The sequence below is a fragment of the Cyprinus carpio genome, chromosome B1 (assembly GCF_018340385.1).
Source record: "Cyprinus carpio isolate SPL01 chromosome B1, ASM1834038v1, whole genome shotgun sequence".
Taxonomy (NCBI): Eukaryota; Metazoa; Chordata; class Actinopteri; order Cypriniformes; family Cyprinidae; genus Cyprinus; species Cyprinus carpio.
The window spans coordinates 31,624,981-31,647,477 of NC_056597.1; the positions used below are offsets into that span (position 1 = coordinate 31,624,981).

At 37.6% G+C, this 22,497-nt stretch overlaps 2 protein-coding genes across 2 annotated transcripts in view; one reads left to right on the forward strand and one right to left on the reverse strand.

Moving 5' to 3' along the window:
* Positions 1-263: 263 nt before the first annotated feature.
* Positions 264-9,036, forward strand: LOC109097899 (basement membrane-specific heparan sulfate proteoglycan core protein-like). The gene is made up of 9 exons (XM_042717522.1): positions 264-419; positions 1,907-2,053; positions 2,555-2,689; positions 4,058-4,230; positions 4,321-4,516; positions 5,504-5,614; positions 5,695-5,763; positions 7,042-7,308; positions 8,782-9,036. Exons 1-9 carry the CDS (start codon positions 371-373, stop codon positions 8,784-8,786), a joined length of 1,152 nt encoding a protein of 383 aa, XP_042573456.1. The 5' UTR covers positions 264-370; the 3' UTR covers positions 8,787-9,036.
* A 118-nt stretch (positions 9,037-9,154) lies between these two features.
* LOC109074634 (zinc finger protein 347-like) overlaps positions 9,155-22,497 on the reverse strand; it is a 36,045-nt gene continuing 22,702 nt past the window's right edge. Inside the window, exons 4-10 of the mRNA XM_042716029.1 lie at positions 17,142-17,192; positions 15,845-16,869; positions 12,726-12,752; positions 12,261-12,374; positions 12,206-12,226; positions 11,726-12,089; positions 9,155-10,575 (exon numbers count right to left, since the gene is read on the reverse strand). Of these exons, the coding sequence (XP_042571963.1) occupies positions 9,425-10,575; positions 11,726-12,089; positions 12,206-12,226; positions 12,261-12,374; positions 12,726-12,752; positions 15,845-16,869; positions 17,142-17,192 (2,753 nt within the window). The 3' untranslated portion in view covers positions 9,155-9,424. The remainder of the gene's footprint in view (positions 10,576-11,725; positions 12,090-12,205; positions 12,227-12,260; positions 12,375-12,725; positions 12,753-15,844; positions 16,870-17,141; positions 17,193-22,497) is intronic.

Below are 22,497 nucleotides of genomic sequence, written 5' to 3' on the forward strand. Positions count from 1 at the left end.
GGTTACGCCTACCAGAAGACATTTAGCATTTCAGAATAAACTTCTGTGGTTCTTAAATTGCAATAATTAAACGTTCATTTTCGACATGTTTAGATGTGAAATGAGATGTTTTTGCAGCATGAGGTATTCCATGTATGTAGGATTTTTAGGCCGTGCACATAATTGGTTCCCACAAAGCCAAACATGACCCACAGAAACACAAGACCGAGTTACTGATGCCACACCAAGTGACTAAAACAGATAAGCTCTGTGTGTGTGTGTGTGTGTGTGTGTGTGTGTGTGTGTGTGTGTGTGTGAGAGAGAGAGAGATAAAGAGAGAGAGGAGGAGTGTGAAACAGCGATCCAGACAGAGGAAGATCTCCAGTCCATCATGAAGGTCCAGACCGCAGCACTGGTTCTCTCTGCTGTCCTGCACACAGGTGAAAACGCTTCTCTCTGTCTTTAATTTCTAATATTAATTATTCAGGTCTTAACAAACAATTAAACAGTCCCCCAAATATAAAACATCAAAATTTAACTAATTATTTTAAATATAAACATATTCTCAATTCAATCAGCTTATTATAATACAGTCAGAAACTGCTGCTTTATTTAATTGGCTGTTTTTGTTCCTGACAGAATACAGTCTGAAGTCAGGCTGAAGATTAATTTACTGATTAAATCACACACTGACTGCAAACACAGCAAAGCTTGTCTTTGTATTTACCTTCAAATTTCCGTTAAACATTCAAGTCCTGTTTTTATTTCTGTCAAAGAAAACTAATAATTTGTAGTGGTTTTCATCAGTGATAGTAATCTTGTGTTCTCAGTTGTATTCCTTCATCTGTGTGTCGTTGCATTGAGGTTTATTTATTTTCGCTGAAGCCATAGTGTTAAATGTCCATTATTATAAGATCAGTGGATGAGTTTATCTGGTTTTTAACGTGGTCACAGCTTTGCTTTCTGATAATCTGATATGCCCTTTAAATCAATTTATTAAATGTGATCAAATCACAAGTTACATGTAACGCTGTTACGTAATTTAATTACCGTTATCTGTTACAGTTACTGAAAAAAAAATGTGCAATTGAATTACACTAACTTAAGAAATTGTAAAGATTACAAAGGGTGTTACATCTGGATATATTCTGTAAAACGGTAGGATATGTTGAACAATATGAATTTGTTGCTTTGCCTGGTTTTGTTGTGCATGATACCTTCTGCCATTTAAAAACAGGTATGTATTATTATTAACTGTTTTCTCCAAGGCATTGTTAGATGCCAGTATTAGATTATTATTTTTTTTAAACAGTAGCTATTAAACTATTCCTTGTTATGATTTTAAATCTGTATTTATCCTCAGGAGGATCTCAAAGTAAAAAGAGGTGCTGAAGTGATTCTGTGGTGGCTGTGCTTTAAAATAAATTATTATAATCTTAATTCAAGTGATGAAGGATTGTGAAAGTCTGACAGTGATCAGTGTTGAGTTCTACTGTAAGGATAACCCTGCCTGCTTTAAACGCTTCAAAATGATTAACAGTTGAAATCATTAGAAATTTAGTCATCAGTAACATTACATTAATAAAGTAATTGAAATAGTTACAGTACTTATTACATTTTAAATAGGGTAACTTGTAATCTGTAACCTATTAGATTTCCAGAGTAACCTTTCAAAGTCTTTGCCATCCTAAAAGCATGATGTGAGGAGTTTGGTTTTTGGTTGTGTTTGTTTACCAGAGCAGGACTGAAGGTCAGCGAGAGCGACAGGAGCACAGGGTTCATCTGACACAGACTTTCACAAGAAATCAGCATTTCTGTTTCCTAGACTAGATCTTCTCAGACATGTCATGTAACTTACAGTTAAGCATTCAGTGGTTGGTTGAGATATGTGATTGTCTCAAGCGTCAGTGTTGTTTGCTCATGGCAGTGTGGGGTCAGAGTCCCGTCGTGTCCGTCCAGCCGCGTACGGCTGCTGTTAAACTCGGCGAGACAGTCAGCTTCCACTGCCGCGTGACCAGTGGATCACAACCCGTCCAGCTGGAGTGGAAGAGGACCAACAACCAGCCGCTGGGAGGTGCCTTCACATCACCAACCATCTGAGAAAAACAAACCCTACGCAATCACCTACAGACAGAGCAAACACACTCATTAACACATCAGCCGATTCTCACAGAAATCAAATACAGAAGAAACATCTAAACAGTATTTCAGTATGTGATCAGAGTTGTTAAGATACTTAAGGCTGATGATACACAGACAACTTTCTGAGCAGTGTTGCTTGGGCTTTCCCATTGAGAATGGGTAACAGATTTCTGTCTGGATACTTTAGATCAGTCTTGGGCCTTGTGTCTCACCGAGATGTCCACAGATAGCAACACTGCCCAGAGTTGCTTAGTGTATCATCAGCCTAAGTTTGCAATCCAAAGTCAGAGATCTTAATATGAACTCAAACATTTATCACTAAACTCTTCCAAGAAATGAGAAACGCCATTAAGTCAGTCATTAGTGACAGGACAGGTGACACATCAGATTCCTGCTTTAATGGATTTATGTGTTATGGTTAATTTTGTCTCAGATAACGTGAAGCTTGGACCTGATGGTGCTGTCCTGACCATCACTAACGTCCGTCTCCGTAACCAGGGCGGGTATCGCTGCATCGCCACCAATGCTCAGGGAAAAGAGACGACCACAGCTTCTCTAACCATCAGACGTGAGTCCAGCGTGTGTTTATCTGTGTAAACATCTATGTTTACCTATCACTGCTCCAGCAGCTCCAGCCAAAGTCATTATCAATGACAAAAACCATTCCAAAGACAAAAAAGTGTATCATTAACTTAAAGAATAAAACAAACTATAATAAATGTGCAAAAATATGAATGGAAACAGAGAGAAAATACTTCTGGGAAAATAGATTTAATCAAGAATATTATTTGTGATCTACACAACTAAATGGTTTGTCCTCTAAACGTATTTCTGTGCTTTTGAATAAAGTAATTCTCTAAAATGTGCAGATTAAATTATGTAGCATGAATGGTGAAACCCAAGAAAAGCAGCAAAAACAATTAAACATAGTTTAATATATATATATATTTTTATATATATATATATATATATATATATATATATATATATATTTATAAAAACATTTTTTGTTGTTTTTCTGTCCGATTAGATGAAATTTTTTTTTTTTTTTTTTTTAATGTAAACATGCAAATCACATTTTTTGGTGCTGAGATATAGGGGATGAAATCAAAGTAATACTCAAATGAAATAAAAATTCAACTAATGTCAAAAGATATATATATATATATAAAAAGTAGTAAATACTGTATATGAGCAAATTAAAACTAAATAAACCTAACCTGAACAAAATCTAAACTGCAAAACAACAACATTTAAAACTGTGGATTCTTCAAAGCTAAATGGATGTTGGTCAGGGTTGCCAAGTCCGTTGTTTTCCCGCAGAATTGGGCTACTTTTAAACTGTTGCCGTGGGTTGATTCCCTCCACGGGGGTTAATGGTTTAACATTTGGTATAAATCACATTTGACTGGAATGCTTGTACTGAAATATTTATATTCTACCAATGATAAAACTGTTGTAGATGTAAAGTTTTGTGAAGGAGGCATACTGGAAAGGATCCTTTGGTTTTCAACAGTGACTGTAAAATATGTAATATATATATATATATATATATATATATATATATATATATATATCAGTTAATCTGAGAAATAAAACTTTAACAATTTAGCAGACGCTTTTATCCAAAGCGACTTACAGTGCATTCAAGCTATCAATTTTTATCTATCATGTGTTCCCGGGGAATCAAACCCTCAACCTTGCGCTTGTTAACGCAATGCTCTACCACTTGAGCTACAGGAGCACTATTAGCACGGTTTTCAACAGTGACTGTAAAATATGTACTTTAGGGATGGGATTTGCATATTTGGAGTTAAGAAATCTGGGATATGGTCACTGTGCTACATTTGGGCTATTTCTAAGTGGCCATTGTGCTAGTTTTGTTACGCAGACCTGGCAACCCTGATGTGGTTTCAGAGTGTGTTTGTTGATGCAGAGCCTCCGAAGGTGCGCGTGACGCCGTCCGGGCCGCTGTCGGTTCGCGCGGGTGAGAGCGTGACTCTGGAGTGCAGTGTCACAGGGAAGCCCCGCCCCTCCATCAGCTGGACCAAACAGGGAAGCGATACGGAGCTTGTTTCCACGACAACAGACACTACAGCATCACTACAGGTGTTTTAGTATTCACTGATTCAACGTAACGGGTTTCTGCCCGATCTGCACGTCTCAACATTGTCTGTTCCTCCCACTCGCCCACCAAAGGTGACAGTGATGTCAGCAGAGGATGCTGGGACATTTGTGTGCCGCGCTCAGAGCAGGGAGGGGCTTGCTGAGGGGCGGGTGGAGCTCAGGGTGGAGGGCGGAGCCTCTGCTAGAGTATTTCCCCAGGCCTCGGTTACAAAAACAGATCTGACAGCCGTGGAGGGTCAGAGCGTGACCATGCACTGCCATGCCACTGGTAAACACACACACACACACAGAGAGAGAGACACACACACACAGAGAGAAAAATAAAGATCTGGGGCCTGTTTCACAAAACATGTTCACCAAATAAGTCAGGTTTATTTCAGTTAGTCTGACTATGGCCCCTGACTAACTGAAATAAGCCTGACTTATTTGGTGAACATGTTTTATGAAACAGGCCTCTGGAGATTTATATATATATATATATATCTGTATTGTGTAGGGCGGGAAATTGTTTCTATCCATCAGCTGAAAAAAAGTTACATTTGATTAAATATTAAAAAATGACAAGGGTCAAAAAGTGTTTTTTTAGTATCATAATGTACTATTGTTGCTTTCATTAATATTAGTTTTGCCAATCAAAGACAGTTTTAGTCATTTTAGTATTTCAGCTTAACCTTCACGGAAATTACAAATGCCTTGGCAGCTAACTGAAATAAAATAAGTTTGGTTTATATATTTTTGTTTCAGTTAACATTTATTTATTTATTTATTTACAATTAACTTAAGTATTTTTCTAGTTTTAGTTTTAGTTAACTATATAATCCAGGGTCAAAACAAACAAACAAAAACACATTAAAAATGACATTTGGTTAAATGCATAACAAATTTAGGAAAAAATTGCATTTGATTAAAAATTAAATGAAAAGATGATGCTCATGGATGCTCACAAGATAAACATGCTTTATAATATAGATAGTGTTAATATTCATTCTGAGGCTAATTTAAAGATGCTGTAAGCTTTTATATATATATATATAGAAACATACATGACATCTGATTTTGTAAGCAGCACAAATTCATCTGTGAGTGGACCACAATCAGAAACATGTTCAGGTTTTCTGCCATCGGATTGGATGGCGTGTTCTTGGGGGGTGGGGTTAGCTACAGAGCTTACAGCAGTCTGTTGCATTACTGTTCACAGTTCTATGTAATTAGGTGTATTCATTAACTCATTATTATTTCCCTCTGTTTTTCCCAGGTTCACCCACTCCAGTCATCTCCTGGTCGAAGCTGCGGGCGCCGTTGCCGTGGCAACACAAGGTGAACGGCGGGAGTCTGACCCTCAATAACGTGGGTCGACAGGACTCAGGTACAGCTGCTCTGCAAACATGAAAAACCATGTCTAATATTACCTTATACTGAACTCAGCTGGCTCTCTGTGTGTGTCAGGCCAGTACATCTGTAACGCCACGAGCGCCCTGGGCTTCAGCGAGGCCTACGTGCAGCTGGAGGTGGACTGTGAGTGACAGAAACACACTCTTATCTCTGCTGACCTTGTCCTCGCAGACAGACGTTTACATTTGAGTCAGATGGTCACAGGTCAGTGTAAACGTTGACTTCGTCAGGCTCAGAGTTCAGCTGCGGTCACTGGACTTCGGTCGTATTCTGGGAACCTAAATACATGGGAAGCTGAAAAAGAGCAGCAGAAGTCATCAGGTGGAGTTTAGTTTCAGATAAAGGAAGAAGAGTATAAGTACGTTTGATAGCAGCATTAAACTCAGGCTAATGCAATCACACCCAGTCCGGGAGCACAGTCAAAGAGTGTGAGGAAACACCGCTTATTAATCATTAATCAAACACTTTTCATGAGAATACATGTTCAGTCACATTTCACACCACACACACAAAAAATAATAATAATAATTCTGCAAAAAGAAAATGAAGCCAGTTTAAAGACATTGGGACATTACTTTTTTATGACAATTAAACACAATACAGTTACATTATTAAAACACTAGATTTATAACTAAATACATGATAAAAATACACATTATTATTATTAATATTAATGAATGTACATATTTTACAATTATACACAAGATAGTAATACAGTATAGTAATAAATATATTTAAAAAATACATCTTAAAATAAATATATTATTACGATTTATGGTTTTTATGAAAATTAAACAATACAAATAGTTGAATGACTTAACTATTGAATTTACTTCATGAATAATTAAACTATTTAATAAATAGTTAAAATAGTTGAATACAACTTTTTTTTAAAATACAGTGTTATTATATTTATGTATTTTTCATGACAATCAAATAAAGTAAAAAAAATTAATAAATAAAAATAAATTTTACAGTACAATAAAATTACATTAATACACCTGTTTTTAAATAACTGACAAAAATTTGATCATAAAACACTTTTTGTTTGTATTTATTTGTTTGACAATTAAACAATGTACATTATGTAATACCTAATATAGCCCATACATTATAAATACATTATGAGCACATTTTGATTATTGTTTTGTGCATTTATTTATATATACAGTAAAGAACTACAATACAGTAAATAATACTGTACATAAAATGTTATAAAAATCCTTTTTTTTTTATATAGTTTTTTGTTTGTTTTTTTGGCCAAAATAACTCCTAATAATCTTAATTTCCCATTTACTGGATTTTGCTGTGAGACAGAGATAGACATGTTCTTGATGGTTATCATGAGATTAACCCTTTGAACCCATCCCTCATATGCACTGTGTCTGGTCTGGTCCTCAGCGCCTCCGTACGCCACCACACTGACGGAGGAGACAGTGGCTCGTCCCGGTGACGCTCTGCGTCTGCAGTGTCTCGCTCACGGCTCTCATCCAATCCGCTTCCGCTGGACACGTGTGGGCAGAGCCTCCATGTCGCCAGGAGCGGAGACCACCAAAGATGGCCTGCTGAAGATCGCGAAGCTGAAATTAACGGACAGCGGCACGTATAAGTGTGTGGCGACCAATCACGTGGGCTCCAGTGAAGTGCTGACAAAAGTCACTGTGAGAGGTGCGTCAAACTCAGGGAAGACAGATATTTGTCTTGTCCAAATACCCACAACTGTGGTCTTGTCCACTTGAGAGCGCGTGCGCGCGACACAAAGTAAGTGCGCATGACTGTCCCAGGTCTTAAAGGTGCACTAAGCAATTTTTGCCAAACAATGTTGATATTTGAAAGCACCAAAACAAACACGCCCATACCCCCAACAGGACCTCGCCCCTATTTTGCCCCACGCGTACTGTACGTACACGTCCCTGGCATAACGACGATCGCTGAAACAAGTGAAGATGACACACAAGCAAATTCAAACAGAAGCCAACATACATAAGCTGTGTGAAACAAAGCAAAATCAACGTTACTCACCGATCAAGATTCTCTGTGTCATTACTAGACACGCCCCCTTACTGCTGATTGGCTACAAGTGTGTTTTGGGACTTGGTCCAATGCTGTCATCAAAAGTGTTTTTCAAAATCACTTAGTGCACCTTTAAAACGCCAAAGCACAGTACCCTTAGCGCACACTAAATCAACACTAACTTGAAAACCACTCCGAAGCTTAGTGTATCCCATCATGCATCATGTTTTGGAATAAATCGTAAGAAACCTTTCTGATGCAAGTTAAATACAGGGCCCATTATTACATATAATTTGTTAGAAAAACAAAGTGTTGCACGTTTTATGGTGCAAAGATGAGTAGTGGTGATATTTATTTTGTACAACATTTGCAACTGCTTTTTATACTTAAATAGCACCACAAATTAAATTATGTCATGAGAACTACTGAACAGACATTTAGAAGAAAGTAATCATGTGGTCAAGTGCAAAGACCACAGACATGGGTATTTGAACAAGGGATTGCCTTACTATAAGGAGAGGAGAGGGTCTGCATTACTAACTATTGGAGAAAGCGTAACGGCTAACTTGGATCACGTGTCTCTTAATAACCAATCATATTACAGCCTTGACATCACTGAATTTCAATCAGAGTTGTGCGACACTCAAACACTGTTTACGGATCTCATAGGAATGAATGGGAATAGCCGTAAACTTAATCCCACCGGTCACAAAAAGTCAGTGGCTTCTCTTATAAAACAGATTTTTTTTTTTTTTTTGTGGTAAACTCTAAAATTAGTTCAATCCAAAAGTATTGTTTAGTGTAAAACATGTTGAAGATTAGCATATAGGCTGTTGATACATCAAATAAGCCATTTCTGTTTATTCAGTGTAATGAAGACTATACTCCATTGACATCCATTCCAAAAAAAAAAAAAAAAAAAAAACGGCCTAAGCGGAAGCGTTAGCATTAGCCGTTACGCTCTTTCAGCTAAAGGTTGCTGGCTTGTCTTCTAGTGGCTTTGGGGAAGATTTTTAAAATATGTTCATCAAATGTAAATCACTAGCACTCTATTAAGTGGTTAAAATAATAGTGTTTATGTCATTAAATCCTCAGTTCTTCTCTCTCTCTGCCTTTACCTCCCAACAGCTTAATCACAGACCTGCTGATTGTAAAAATCTACCCATTAATTATGAGGACATTAGAGACTTCAGACCTACAAGACGACGAAGCTCAGAGACGAAACACACGTCAAGTTTTGCTATGGTGTTCAGAACATCAGAAAAAAATGTTTTGTCTGTTTATATTCTGCTGTTTTAAATATTTCTGAAATGGCACGATGGAAAGATGCTTTCACTTTGGCATTCAAGTCAAATAAACACATAATAAAAAGTTCAGAATAAAGACTGTGTGATTATCTTCCATTGGATTTCCACAAGATTACAAAACAAGTAAATTTAAGACTGACAGTGTATGATATATAATTAAAAAAACATTTTTTTTTTTTTTTTTTTTGATGAAGACATTTTAAGTTATGAAACTTGCGGGATGTTTTAAGCAAAGTCAGTTAAAGTCACTTCATTGTTCATTCAGTAAAGTCAATTTCCATCTCAGTTCAAAAATCCAATATCAGACAATAACGTGCACATTACAGTGAATTTTTCATCCAAATTATTGATTTCTACCCAGTAAATAATGTTCTAGAGACATTTTAGTTTTAGGGGTTATTTTTTACAACCATAAAATAATGTTCCTGTAGCACTACATTTTTACACAACCTAAAATTATGAATCTATGATGATTCTGGAGCAGCGTGTTTCTTCTTGTGGGTCTGAAAACCCCATTTATGAGCGAATCTCTCTCCGCAGATGGAGCATCGGTAAGGTTTCTCTCCTGTATGCATTCGTTCGTGGATCTTCAGGGAATTTGATATAGCGAACGTCTTGTCACAATATGAGCATTTAAAAGGTTTTTCTCCTGTATGAGTCCTCTGGTGTATTTTTAAGTAACTTTGCCTATAAAAACTCTTCTTACAATCACTACAGGGATACGGTCTTTCTCCCGTGTGACTTCTCTGATGAACTTTTAAAGAAAATGATCTAGCGAAGCTCTTCCCGCAGTCGGAGCACAGGTACGGTTTCTCTCCGGTGTGAATCCTCTCATGGGTTTTCCGGTGAGTCGAATGACGGAAACGTTTCTCACAGTGTGAACACTGATACGGTTTGTCATCAGAGTGTATTTTTTGGTGAAAATGTAGAGAACCTGAGCTCACAAAATGTTTTCCACATTCACTGCACTGATGCGGTCTCTCATTGGTGTGCAAACGCACATGTTTCTTCAGACTAGATCCCTCGGTGAAGCTCTTCTCACAGTGAGGACACTTGTACGGCTTTTCACCCGTGTGGATCCTATTATGACGTGAAAGATTTTGTTTGGTGTTGAACAACTTGCCACATTCACTGCATTGATACGGCCTTTCTTTGGTGTGTGTAAATAGATGGTCCTTCAGATTAGATCTCTGGCCGAAGCTCTTCTCGCAGTGAGGGCACTTGTATGGCTTTTCACCCGTGTGGATCCTCTTATGAACAGAAAGATTACTATTGTTGCGGAAAGACTTGTCACATTCGTTGCACTGGAAAGACTTTTCGTCGTGTGTCTTTATATGAGCTCTCATACAATGAAGAGTGGTGAAAAAATCCTTCCCGCACTGTTCGCAGTGAAACTCCTTCTTCTCACCATGCTCTTTTGAAACAAGTGTTTTCTCTTTGAAGGTCGGAAAGCTGATGTTGCATCTCTTGCTGATGAAGTCTTTCTGTTCTCCGTGTTTTTTCTTATGTCTCATTAAATGAACCTGTTTGCTGAATGTCTTTCCACAGTCCGTCACTGTCCATCGCTCTTCGGATGTAGATGCAGCTTCTCCAGCAGAAGACGAACCAGCGTTGTCTGAAAGGAACAAAATAGTCATAAAATATTAAACTTTTTCTTTAAATTCTAGAGCTGGACGATCCATCAAAATAAAAATGAAATTATCTTAGTGCGGTTATCAAACTGCAAAGGCTGTGATATAAATAAATATAAAGTCTGATGTGTGGCAGTGTTGCCAGATTGGGTCGACGATTTCCAACCCAAAAGCTCACCAAAGCATTCACTCCCAAAATACTGTAATAAAGTTATGCTGTCATGACAACCAAGGACCATTTAAAACTAACCCTAGTAGAGGACTTCAGACAAAAAATAAATAAATAAATTTATTTTTTTAACACTAACATTTCAGTCATACTGTCGTGTGTTTATGTCACATCTTTTTGACGAGCTCTTTTGTAATTGTCCTGGGAACTTAGGGTAACTTAAAGTGGGAACTAAACACCTTTTCCAATTTGAGAACTATATACAGTTAAAGAATAGTTTATTACACAGAATCTGTGCCAGTGTCATAGACCATAATGTCAGCATCAGTTTGGGCTCCTCCTCAATGCATCCTATACATGTTCTCATGTGTCTTTCACACATCCAGTCTGTCTTCCTTCATTAGTAACATGCAATTACAGTACAGGAGGTGCTGAATTGTATCTTTAGTTCCTTGCATTCTCTTATCATGTAGACAACAGGTTAAGTAAAAATATGAATATATCACATACATTTAGCAAAAAGCTCCTCTTTATAGGTTTTTTGTCTTTTTTTCTTTTTTTCTTTTCTGCACTGTACTTCACACGTCTCTGTCATTTCCGATCTCTCTCACGCTGCAGAACTGGAGCTGCTTTTAGCAGGTGTGCCATCAGAGATCAGGACTGACTGAAAGTCTCTTTTCCACTAAAACTTTGATGCGCATCATCTTGGTTTATTACCTCAACGTAACAAAAACTGTGATCGTAAAACAATCAGGAAAAAAGGCATAACAAGTCATAACATGTAAATTTATACAGTCACCAGTGATGCCATCAGCAAAAAGTTCACTCGCTAATTAATATTTTTGGATGCAAATACGACCTTTTTAGTCGCAGTCTGGAGCACTGTAGTACATACACAATATTTGTACAATTTCTTAAAAATTCTGTTAACTTAAAATTCTGTCATAAAAAGAAAAAAAACATACCTGAAGGAACAAAGTCACCATCATCCTCCTCATTATCCTCATCTTCATCCTCCTGCTCTTCCTCATCATTGTGTTGTTGTTCTTTCTCTGCGGTGGTTTCTTCTCCTCTGCTCTCGATCAGGTTCCTGCAGTCCACCAGTTTGACGGAGCACATCTTCAGCGGCGTCTGCAGCATCTGCTGTTCTCCAGCATTACAGTCAGAGGTTTGATCAGTGGATTCATGATCCTGAGCGTCAGTATAACAGAGTAAAGTGAGGCTGAGCTCTGAGTCCTGTGTGTCTCTGGATCTCTGATCTCTGACGCTCCAGACTGAATCCTGAGCTTCTGTCCCATCAGTCACACGCACTGAAACCTGCTCCACATCCTGACAAACACAATCAGTCATATATCTAGCAATAGTATGATTCAAAATAAGATGTTACGTCACATAACAATCAGTCCATATGAGCAGCTAAAGATGAACTGAAGATCTGTTCAAACCTCTCTGTTCAGTTTGTTCTCCTCTTTCTCTCAGCTTTGTCTCCAGTGAAGCCACCTCTTTCTTCAGCTGACAGATTTCTGTGATGAAATCCTCAATATCCAGCATGGACAGATCAGTTCCTACTGATTTACAGCAGACCACCTCCACCTGCGCTTTCATGCTCAACATCTGAACACAAACACTTCATGATTATTAAGAGATTCATTTATAATGGACACTGATTTAACCCCAAAATGATTGTTTACATACGACTGAACAAGAGCTGAACTACCTAGAATAGACTTGTTAAAGAATAACATGTCAGAGAATATTCATAAATGTTTATTTCAGATGTAAGAGTGTTTAGTGTCAATACTGAGCCAGCTCAAAGCTGGACATAATTCAGATATTTTCAGATCTCTACACTAGCGATAGAAAAAATAACGACATCCACAGCAATGGTTTCACAGACAGGGTTTAGCCAAGCCAGTATTAAGCCATAGTTCAATTATGACATTTAAGTTATTTTCATAAACATACCTTAGAAACAGCATTACTGGTGTTCATCTTAAGACAAAACAAAGGCACTGACATGTTTCAAGATCAGTCAGTGCAAGTTTCTTTCAGTTGAAACAGCTCAGATTTACATTTTAGTCTAGGACTAGGCTTAAGCCTTGTCTGTGAAACCGGGGGTTAAACAATAACGTAAAACGGATTAATTAAACACTTACCGTCTGAGGACTCCAGTCCAGTCTTCTTTCTTTCTTCGGTGGTTTTACCGGTGAACTAAAGATCATCACAGCGCCTCCTACAGTACGAGCGATGGAGACGAGGAGAAGAGAAGAACAGACGCTCTGGCAGGTGTGTTTCACCAAACCTAATTTATTTTATTTAAAAAAACTCTGTATTTCAGTGGCGTTGCCAACACTGATACAATATATACATATATTCATATCATATATGATTATTAAATAAAGTCATCGATCATGTTAGTCAGACGGTCATTCAAAATGACCGTTAATTTTTGAATTACTCGAGTTGGCGGCTTTCTGGAGGACGGGACAAGAGAATGCGCGCGCAGAATCAGAGAACCCTGTTGAAAAAAACAGCATAGGTATGTTTTGACGCTGGGATCCTGGTTTATGCTGGTCATGTGCTGGCAAAGGATCAGCATAAACCAGCATCCCAGCGTCAAAACATACCTATCCAGCATATGCTGTTTTTTTTTTTTTTTTTTTTTTTTCAGCAGGAAGAGCAGGAAAGAGATTAACACAACAGAGAAAACATTGTAACCTTGCATTTTTAATTGTATTACAATGTTTTACTGTAGGTTATTCTATTGTATGATTACTAGTAAATAACACAGGCTTAAATCCCATTGTGTATAGACAATATTCAATGTGCTGTAGCTGATTAAAGTCCCAATGAAATCAAAATTGAAGTAAAAAAATTTGTATAGCCTTAAGGTTATCTATAAGCTTGTGTGCTCCAAAACAACGACAAAATTCACATTTAGAAGATAGAAGCATTTAGTCTCTTATTTCCACCAATATGAATCAGCAATTTTGATGACATCACCCTGCATTTCAGCTTCTCACCCAACTTTCTGTCCAATCAAATGCTCTCTAGAATATGTGGTAAAAAAAAAATAAAATGTGGTTAATCTGTGGTTATCATCCCTCGTTACAAGAACCATGATTTTTGGTTTTATTTGTAGTAAAACCATGGCTAATTTTTGTAAGGGAACATGGAAAGTCAGAGAGAACATTAGATGCATTGTTGATGGTTAAATTACCGCCATTAAAACGTAATTAATGTCAACAGCCCAAAAAGTTTCACAGGATTATGTGAAAGTGATGCACTGGGTTTCATCTTGGGCTTTTATCTTTTTCCTTTCTTGTGCTGGATTGCTGATGTCTTTTAATGGGCTTAAGCATTGTCGAGACATGTAGTGAAGACATCATCATTTCACAAAATAAACCGATTGGGTGTAAACACAAAGGTGTCGTTTTCAGATTCATCCACTCTGGGACCCGGTTTCAAAAAATAGCAGTTTCACGCTCCCAAAACGCCAGATCCATCTGGACGAAAAGCCTATACGACACAAAATCTTTACGTATACAGCTAAACGCATCTCTGTTAAGCTGCAGCTGAAATGGGTCACTTGTTCACAGGATGATTATTTCCTGTGGTGGATGGCACCTAGTGCACTATGTAGGGGATAGGGAAAGATCCCGACAGTGCATGGTTTTGATTGGGGCAAATGAAGTCTGGTTTGGTGTTAGTGTTAGAGCATGCACACACATATCGCTGAGGCTGGTGCTGGAACCAGTGCTCGGCCAAGAATGGCATTCGTTCAGAACCGGCTCACATTTCCACTGGCAGGGAGCAGAACCCTCTACGTCACCAACATGTGACTGGAATAGCTTGTTAATCTCTTGCAGAAGGAAAGTGTTGGTATCTTCTGATGATCACTGATATATTTAATTGTTGTCAATTTGCCTGAACTCCAACAGCTTTTAAAAAATGGCACCATTTAAACTAGTCTCTAGAGGAAGCTCTGCCTACTGATGGATCCCTTGTTCGAGACCAGCAAGGTTTTGGGGCCTGTTTGGAACCAGGATCCAGGCACCAGCCCAGGATTTTTCACTGGAATAGCACAGCAGAGTGGTTACAGTGTGCTCTGGTCCGGAGACACTATATCACAGATCGGATCATATGTGTGTCTGGATCATTTCAGTTTGTGTAACAAAGTGACTGAGGCCAACAAGGGTCATTAGATGTCATCATGTTTTTCAGAAAGTATTTAATAACTGCTAAAAGAATTAGGCCTCATCATTCTGTTACTGCGATTAAAAACCCATTAACACACACATTGTAATCCAATATCAGACACTAATCTGCACATTACAGTGAATTTAAAGTAAAAAACATAGGATCCAGTTTTACACAGAATGTAATGTTCTAGAGCAGGGGTGACCAGTCCTGCTCCTGAAGGTCCACCATCCTGCAGAGTTTAGTGCCAACACACTTACCTGAAGTTTCTAGCGAATTCAAACACTGAGTGTGCCGGAAGAGTTTAGTAATGATTTGAAACTTAATTGCCAGTGCTAGTAGTAAGATTAAAAGATTTATCTTGAACTCTGTCAAAGAAACTAGCATGTATAAACCTTAATAAATCAAATAAAAAATCAATTAAAAGGTATTTATAACTGTATGATATTACACTGTGGCCACATTGGACCAGTGGTTTGAAAAATATATGAATGGTTCAGCTGCAGGTGCCATCTTCTTGCGAGACGCAGGAATTATCTTGGCTCGACCCTCACAGTGCATTATGGGTATTCGCTAGCTGTACATCAGTTGTACACTCATTATTGCGGTCCATTGTGGGATTGAATGAGCACGGTTGTGGATGCCATTAGAAATGGCTGTCTTCTCAAATAGTGCCCAATTCAAGAGTATAGTGGTGATTCCAGACACAGCTCTTGAAGAGCTGCTTCGGGTGTGTTTAATTATGGTTGGAGCTAAACTCTGCAGGACAGAGGCCCTCCAGGAGCAGGTTTGAGCACCCCTTGTCCTAGAGACATTTTTGTTATAGGTTTTACTTTTTAAAACCATTAAACAACATTCCTGTAACACTGTGTTTTGACAACCTAAAAATAATTACATGATGAAGCTATCATGATTGGGGCAGAATGTTTCTTCTTGTGGGTCTGAAAACCCCATATAAAAGAGAATCTCTCTCCGCAGATGGAGCAGCAGTAAGGTTTCTCTCCTGTATGATGTCGTTCATGGACATTTTTGACACATGCTCGAGCGAAAGTCTTGTCACAATATGAGCATTTAAAAGGTTTTTCTCCTGTATGAGTCCTCCGGTGCACTTTTAAGTCATTTGCGTTAATAAAACCCTTCCCACAATCACTACAGGGATACGGTCTTTCTCCCGTGTGACTTCTCTGATGAACTTTTAAAGCAAATGATCTAGCGAAGCTCTTCCCGCAGTCGGAGCACAGGTACGGTTTCTCTCCAGTGTGAATCCTCTCATGGGTTTTCATGCGACTCGAAAGATAGAAACGTTTCTCACAGTGTGAACACTGATACGGTTTGTCATCAGAGTGCATTTTTTGGTGTAACTTTAGAGAAGCTGAGCTTATAAAATGTTTTCCACATTCACTGCACTGATACGGATTTTCATCACTGTGCATGAGTAGTTGTCTCTTCAGATGAGTTCTCTGGCTGAAGCTCTTCTCGCAGTGAGGGCACTGATACGGTTTTTCACCCGTGTGAATTCTCATATGAACAGAAAGATCTCGTTTGTTCCGGAAAAACTTGCTACATTCATTGCACTGAAGAGACTTTTCTTCGTGTGTCTTTATATGAGCTCTCATATTATAAGGAGTGGTGAAGAAATCCTTCCCGCACTGTTCACAGCGAAACTCCTTCTTCACGCTGTGCTCCTTTGAATGAAGTGTTCTCTCTTTGAAGGTTGGAAAGCTGATGTTGCATATCTTGCAGCTGAAGTCATTCTGTTCTGTGTGTTTTTTCTTTCTGGCATGACTTGTTAAATTACACTGTTTGCTGAATGTTTTTCCACAGGTGGCACAGGAGAAACTCTTCTTTGTTCTTTGCTCTTTGGATGTAGATGCAGTTTCTCCATCAGAAGATGAACCAGCGCTGTAATCTGAAAGAAACAAAATGGGCATAAAATATATTTTTTTCTATAACTTTGAATGGAACAATCAGCCAAAATAAATTGAGATATGTCTTATTACGATTGTCAAACTGCAAAGGCTGTGATTTAAATAAATACACAATCTAATGTGCGGCGCTGATATTTTATACACATGCAGCTAACGGTATGTCGTTCTCAATGTCTCAGATTGGCAGAATTCACAACAAATCCTGCTCCACATAAATGTAGGTCTTTTCTGGTTATTAAAGGAAGAAAAGTACCTGAAGGAAGAAAGTCACCATTGTCAACATCATCATTATTCTCAGCATAATCATCATCATCCCCATTATTATCATCATCCTCCTGCTCTTCCTCATCAGTGTGTTGTTGTTCTTTCTCTGCGGTGGTTTCTTCTCCTCTGCTCTCGATCAGGTTCCTGCAGTCCACCAGTTTGACGGAGCACATCTTCAGCGGCGTCTGCAGCATCTGCTGTTCTCCAGCGTTACAGTCAGAGGTTTGATCAGTGGATTCATGATCCTGAGCGTCAGTATAACAGAGTAAAGTGAGGCTGAGCTCTGAGTCCTGTGTGTCTCTGGATCTCTGATCTCTGACGCTCCAGACTGAATCCTGAGCTTCTGTCCCATCAGTCACACGCACTGAAACCTGCCTCCACATCCTGACAAACACAATCAGTCATATATCTAGCAATAGTATGATTCAAAATAAGATGTTACGTCACATAACAATCAGTCCATATGAGCAGCTAAAGATGAAATGAAGATCTGTTCAAACCTCTCTGTTCAGTTTGTCTCCTCTTTCTCTCAGCTTTGTCTCCAGTGAAGCCACCTCTTTCTTCAGCTGACAGATTTCTGTGATGAAATCCTCAATATCCAGCATGGACAGATCAGTTCCTACTGATTTACAGCAGACCACATCCACCTGCGCTTTCATGCTCAACATCTGAACACAAACACATCATGATTATTAAAATATGCATTTATAATGAACAGACACCGATTTAACCTCAAAATGATTTCAAGAGCTGAACTACCTAGAATAGACTTGTTAAAGAATAACATGTCAGAGAATATTCACAAATGTTTATTTCAGATGTAAGAGTGTTTGTTTAGTTTCGATCTTGATCCAGTACAAAGCTGGACATAATTATCAGATATCTGATGTTGTCAGATTTCTACTCACTTATCCTTAAACTGTAAAAACTTTAAAACCGTATAGTATGTAAAATTAACCACTGTCAGTACAGAAACGGTTTCGTTTCAACATTGAACAAGCACAGAGAATGAATATTATCAAATGTTATAAATATGTGATATATCTGATGGATTTCTAGGCATTTCTCCCTAAACTGTGAACACTTTAAAAGCGTTTAGCACTGAACATTGTGTAAATATAAAAGCTATTGTTTACGACGAATATCATGGTTAAAAACGTACTGTAGTAAAATAACAGGACATTTATGGTTACTGTAGTAAAAGCAGTATTTTTCATAAGGCGAGCTGGCGATGAAACGCTTCATTCATAAAAACACTAGCGATAGAAAAATAACTAGGGCTACATGCACATAAACAGCTTAAACACATGAACAATGTAAACGGGATTCAACACTTACCATCTGAGTGCTCAGTCTCCTTCTTTTTTTCAGTGGTTCTTCTTCTTCTTTTGGTTTTATTGCGGGTGTCAAACCAACTTCATTGGTGCTTACCGCCACCTACTGTGATGGAGTGTGAAGAAAATACACAGTTTCTCACCTAAATCCTATATTCTGTTAATCACTCCACAATTCCTAAGAAATCTCAAGATTGCACTTATAGCTTTCCTGCATTCGGACCATCATTCAGAATACTATAATTTTATTTATTTATTTAATGTTTATTTGACAGGGACAAACGCATAGAACATTGCTTTATAAAATAAAAAGTAGATGCCATGCATACAGGTTTATAGTCATGACTAATTTGCAACCCCTGTCCCTGGTTAGGCTTGTAAAATTAAAACAGAAATTACAGAGTATTGAATTAAAAATTATAACTGTTAAAATACATACAATAAATACATCCCATACATAAAATAAGATATGGGCTTAAATAGATTTAGAAATCTCTATAAAACAGAGTCTAGACACATTTAACAATACAAAAACACGAAAGTATGCATATGTCTGTGCATGCTAACATATGCAACTTTATATGCATTGTGTTGTATCCTGTACAGTCAATGTTCACAGAGTTGTTTCAGTTTCAGCCATTGCTTTAAATGTGTATTAAAAACCTTGAGTTCTGTCAGTGTTTTCATTTCTGATGGTAAGGCGTTCCACCGTTTTATGCCTCTTACTGAAAATGATGTCTGACCAAATGTTGTTCTACGTTTTGCGGCTATACAGTTTCCACTTGCTGTGCCTCTGGTTCTTATTCCACTCTTTTGTTTCAAAACTAGTTGACAGAATATTTCTGGTGCAAGGTTGTTCACACACTTAAAAAGTAGTTTTAGAAATAAATAATATTTAAAAAACTGTCAAAACTCAAAACGTTATGCTTCCTTAGAATGAGGCAATGGTGCCATCTTACAGGTTTCTGGTCCATTACTTTTAATGCCTGTTTATACAATGACCTAACGGGTGTAATTGTTGTTTGATTGGCCTGACCCCAAACAGTAATGCAATACGATAGATGAGAAAATATCATAGAATGCATAAACTGCTGTGCTACCTTAATGGGTATATATTGTCTTATTAATCGGAAGCAGTTTAAATTTGTCTTGACAGTTCTGCACAGTCTCTTTACATGACTATCAAACTTAAGATGAGAATCTAAAGTAACCCCTAGAAATTTAAATTCATGTACCTCATCTATCTCCTTCTCATCAATCTTTATTCTAAAATTTTCATTAACCTTTCTTTTTATTGAGAAGCACATAGAGACTGTCTTATCATAGTTCAGGGTCAGATGATTATTTCGTAGCCACTGTGATACACCATCCAGTTCTTTTGAAAGCATCTCAGCTGCAATCTGAGGGGTTTTTGCTGAGACATATATAATTGTGTCATCTGCGTACATTTGGCATTTAACCCTTTTGCAACTGTCTGGAAGATCATTTATATATAAACTAAAAAGTAAAGGGCCTAAGATTGAACCTTGTGGTATTCCGACTCGACAAGTTTGAATAGATGACTGGGTGGTATTTATTTTAACACACTGCTGCCTATGTTCTAGATATGATCTAAACCAAGTTATTGCATCATGTGACGAGTTACAATTTTCTAATTTATTTAAAAGATTTTTGTGGTTCACAGTATCAAAGGCTTTTTTCAAGTCCAGAAATACTGCTCCCACTACATTACCTTCATCTAATGACTGTTTTATCATTCCAGTGAGGTAACAGTTTGCCAACTCTGTTGAGTACCGTGGTCTAAACCCAAATTGTTTGGCATGTAGACGATGATTACTTTCAAGATAATCGACAAGTTGTTTGGCAACTGTTTTTTCAAGAACTTTTGAGAGTGCAGGTAAAATTGAAATCGGTCTATAATTCGAGACCTGGTCAGGTGCTCCAGACTTAAAGATTGGAGTTATAATAGCCGTTTTCCATTGCTGAGGAAATGCATTTGATCTTATGGATAAATTTACTACATGTGTAACTGGCATTAAGAGGAGAGAACTGTTTTTTTTTTTATAAAAGCTGTACCAAGCCAAAGTTATCCTTGGCCTTAGATTGCCGTAACTGTCTAAAAACTTCAGCAGTTTCTCTCTGGTCTACCTCTTTTATACAAAAAGATGTTGTTTGGTCTCTCAGTATGTGTTTTAATTGTACTGGTTGAAAATTGTCAGCCAATTCCTCAGCTGATTGGATATAAAATCTATTAAAATGGTTTGCAATTTCAGTCCTTTCATTACTGACGATTCCATCTATATTTAATTCCGCTATTAATTTTTGTTGTTTAGGCACTCGATTAGTTAAAATATTTAGGTGTTTCCAAAGTTCTGAACTTTTCCCTCCTGATTCAGCCATCAATTTCATAAAGTAGTTTGTTTTTGCTTTGCGTAAATCCCTAACTACTTTATTTCTTAATCATTTAAAAACAAATATATCTGTGTTCGTTTTTGTTAATAATGAATGTTTGAGCACAAGGTCTATTTTTTTCATCAGCTGGAAAATATCCTTATTCAGCCATGGTAAAGCCCTTCTACGTTGTGAATACTTCAGTACCTGAGTATATTTCTGAATCACATCTGTTAGTGTTTTATCATTGTAGTACAGCAGTTGTCTAAATCATGAGTTTGCTTAACATTATTCCAATTTATATTCTGCAGTTCATCTTCAAGTTGAGTTGAAATTAATGTAATGAAAATTCTTAAATTCCTAAAGATTGTAATTCAGAACGTGTTCCACTGATTCCTCTGTTAAATACACAAAGATCAATATTATGCTTCCTTATAATGTTGTCCTGTTCGTATATGTGTGAAAATGACTTGTTCCCTTCTACTTATGTTATGAATTATTTTGCTTCTCTTTATGCTCCTTTTGTATTTAGTGATAATGACTACCTGTTTGACATGAGTCCCATCTGTCTGCAATATTGAATGCTGCTGAGCGCAATATTTATACTTGGATCAACCATTAAGGATTCTTTAGCCATTTTATCTACCTCTTCATTACAGTGAAATTCCCACGTGCTAGTACCCTTTCTATTTGATTGCCATGATTGTAAACTCATAAGAACCGCCACTGAGCATATTATTACTCATCCAGTCTTACTTCATATACCATAATTTATACTTTTTTATATATTCTTTAACATACTCTTTTAAATGAATCCCCTCCCACATTCCCTTAATTTCTTTATGTAGCCTATGTTTAAGTCAACTTTAGGTTGTTCTAATAACCAAAGTGCTATTGGAGACGTTACTATTACAGATGCAAATTCATTTGATTCTATTCCATTTCCATTGATCAGATTCTTTATTTTCCATATTCCAGTGGTTTTACTGATGGAATAAATAAGAAAGTCAGAGCGCCTCCTACAGTACAAGCGATGGAGCTGAAGAGAAGTAAAGATGCTCCTGCAGGTGTGTGGAAGGCTGCACCAAACCTAATTTCTTTTATATTCAAACACTGTATTTGAGTGGTGTTGCCAAGAGAAAGATATAGCATATCCATATATTCATATACATAATTATTAAATAAATACATTGATCATATTAGTCGGCTGGTCAATTAAAAATTTAAGTACGCAAATTGGCGGCTTTCTGGAGGACAGGACAAGAGAAAACGCACACATAATCAGAAAGATGCATTAAGGAGATTCACACAACAGAGAGAGTAACACATGTATTACACTGCTTACAGGTTATGCTGAGATGTTATGTATAGTTGGCCAAGTATAGTGAACCTGACCCATACTGAGAATTTTTGCTCTGCATTTTACCCATCCAAGTGCACACACACCGTGAACACACACCCGGAGCAGTGGGCAGCCATATTGCTGCGGCGCCCGGGGTGCAGTTTGGGGTTCGGTGCTCAAGGGTCTCACCTCAGTCATGGTATTGAAGTTGGAAAAGAGTGCTGTACACTCCCTCTCCCCTCATCTACAATTCCTGCCCGACCTGAGACTCAAACTTG

What these genes read in the sequence shown, in the direction of transcription:
- LOC109097899 (XM_042717522.1), top strand. Translation starts at nt 371, where the DNA reads ATGAAGGTCCAGACCGCAGCACTGGTTCTCTCTGCTGTCCTGCACACA. An exon ending in CATGCACTGCCATGCCACTG is followed by an intron (nt 4,517 to 5,503) that starts GTAAACACACAC and finishes TGTTTTTCCCAG; the next exon opens with GTTCACCCACTCCAGTCATC. An exon ending in CGTGGGTCGACAGGACTCAG is followed by an intron (nt 5,615 to 5,694) that starts GTACAGCTGCTC and finishes TGTGTGTGTCAG; the next exon opens with GCCAGTACATCTGTAACGCC.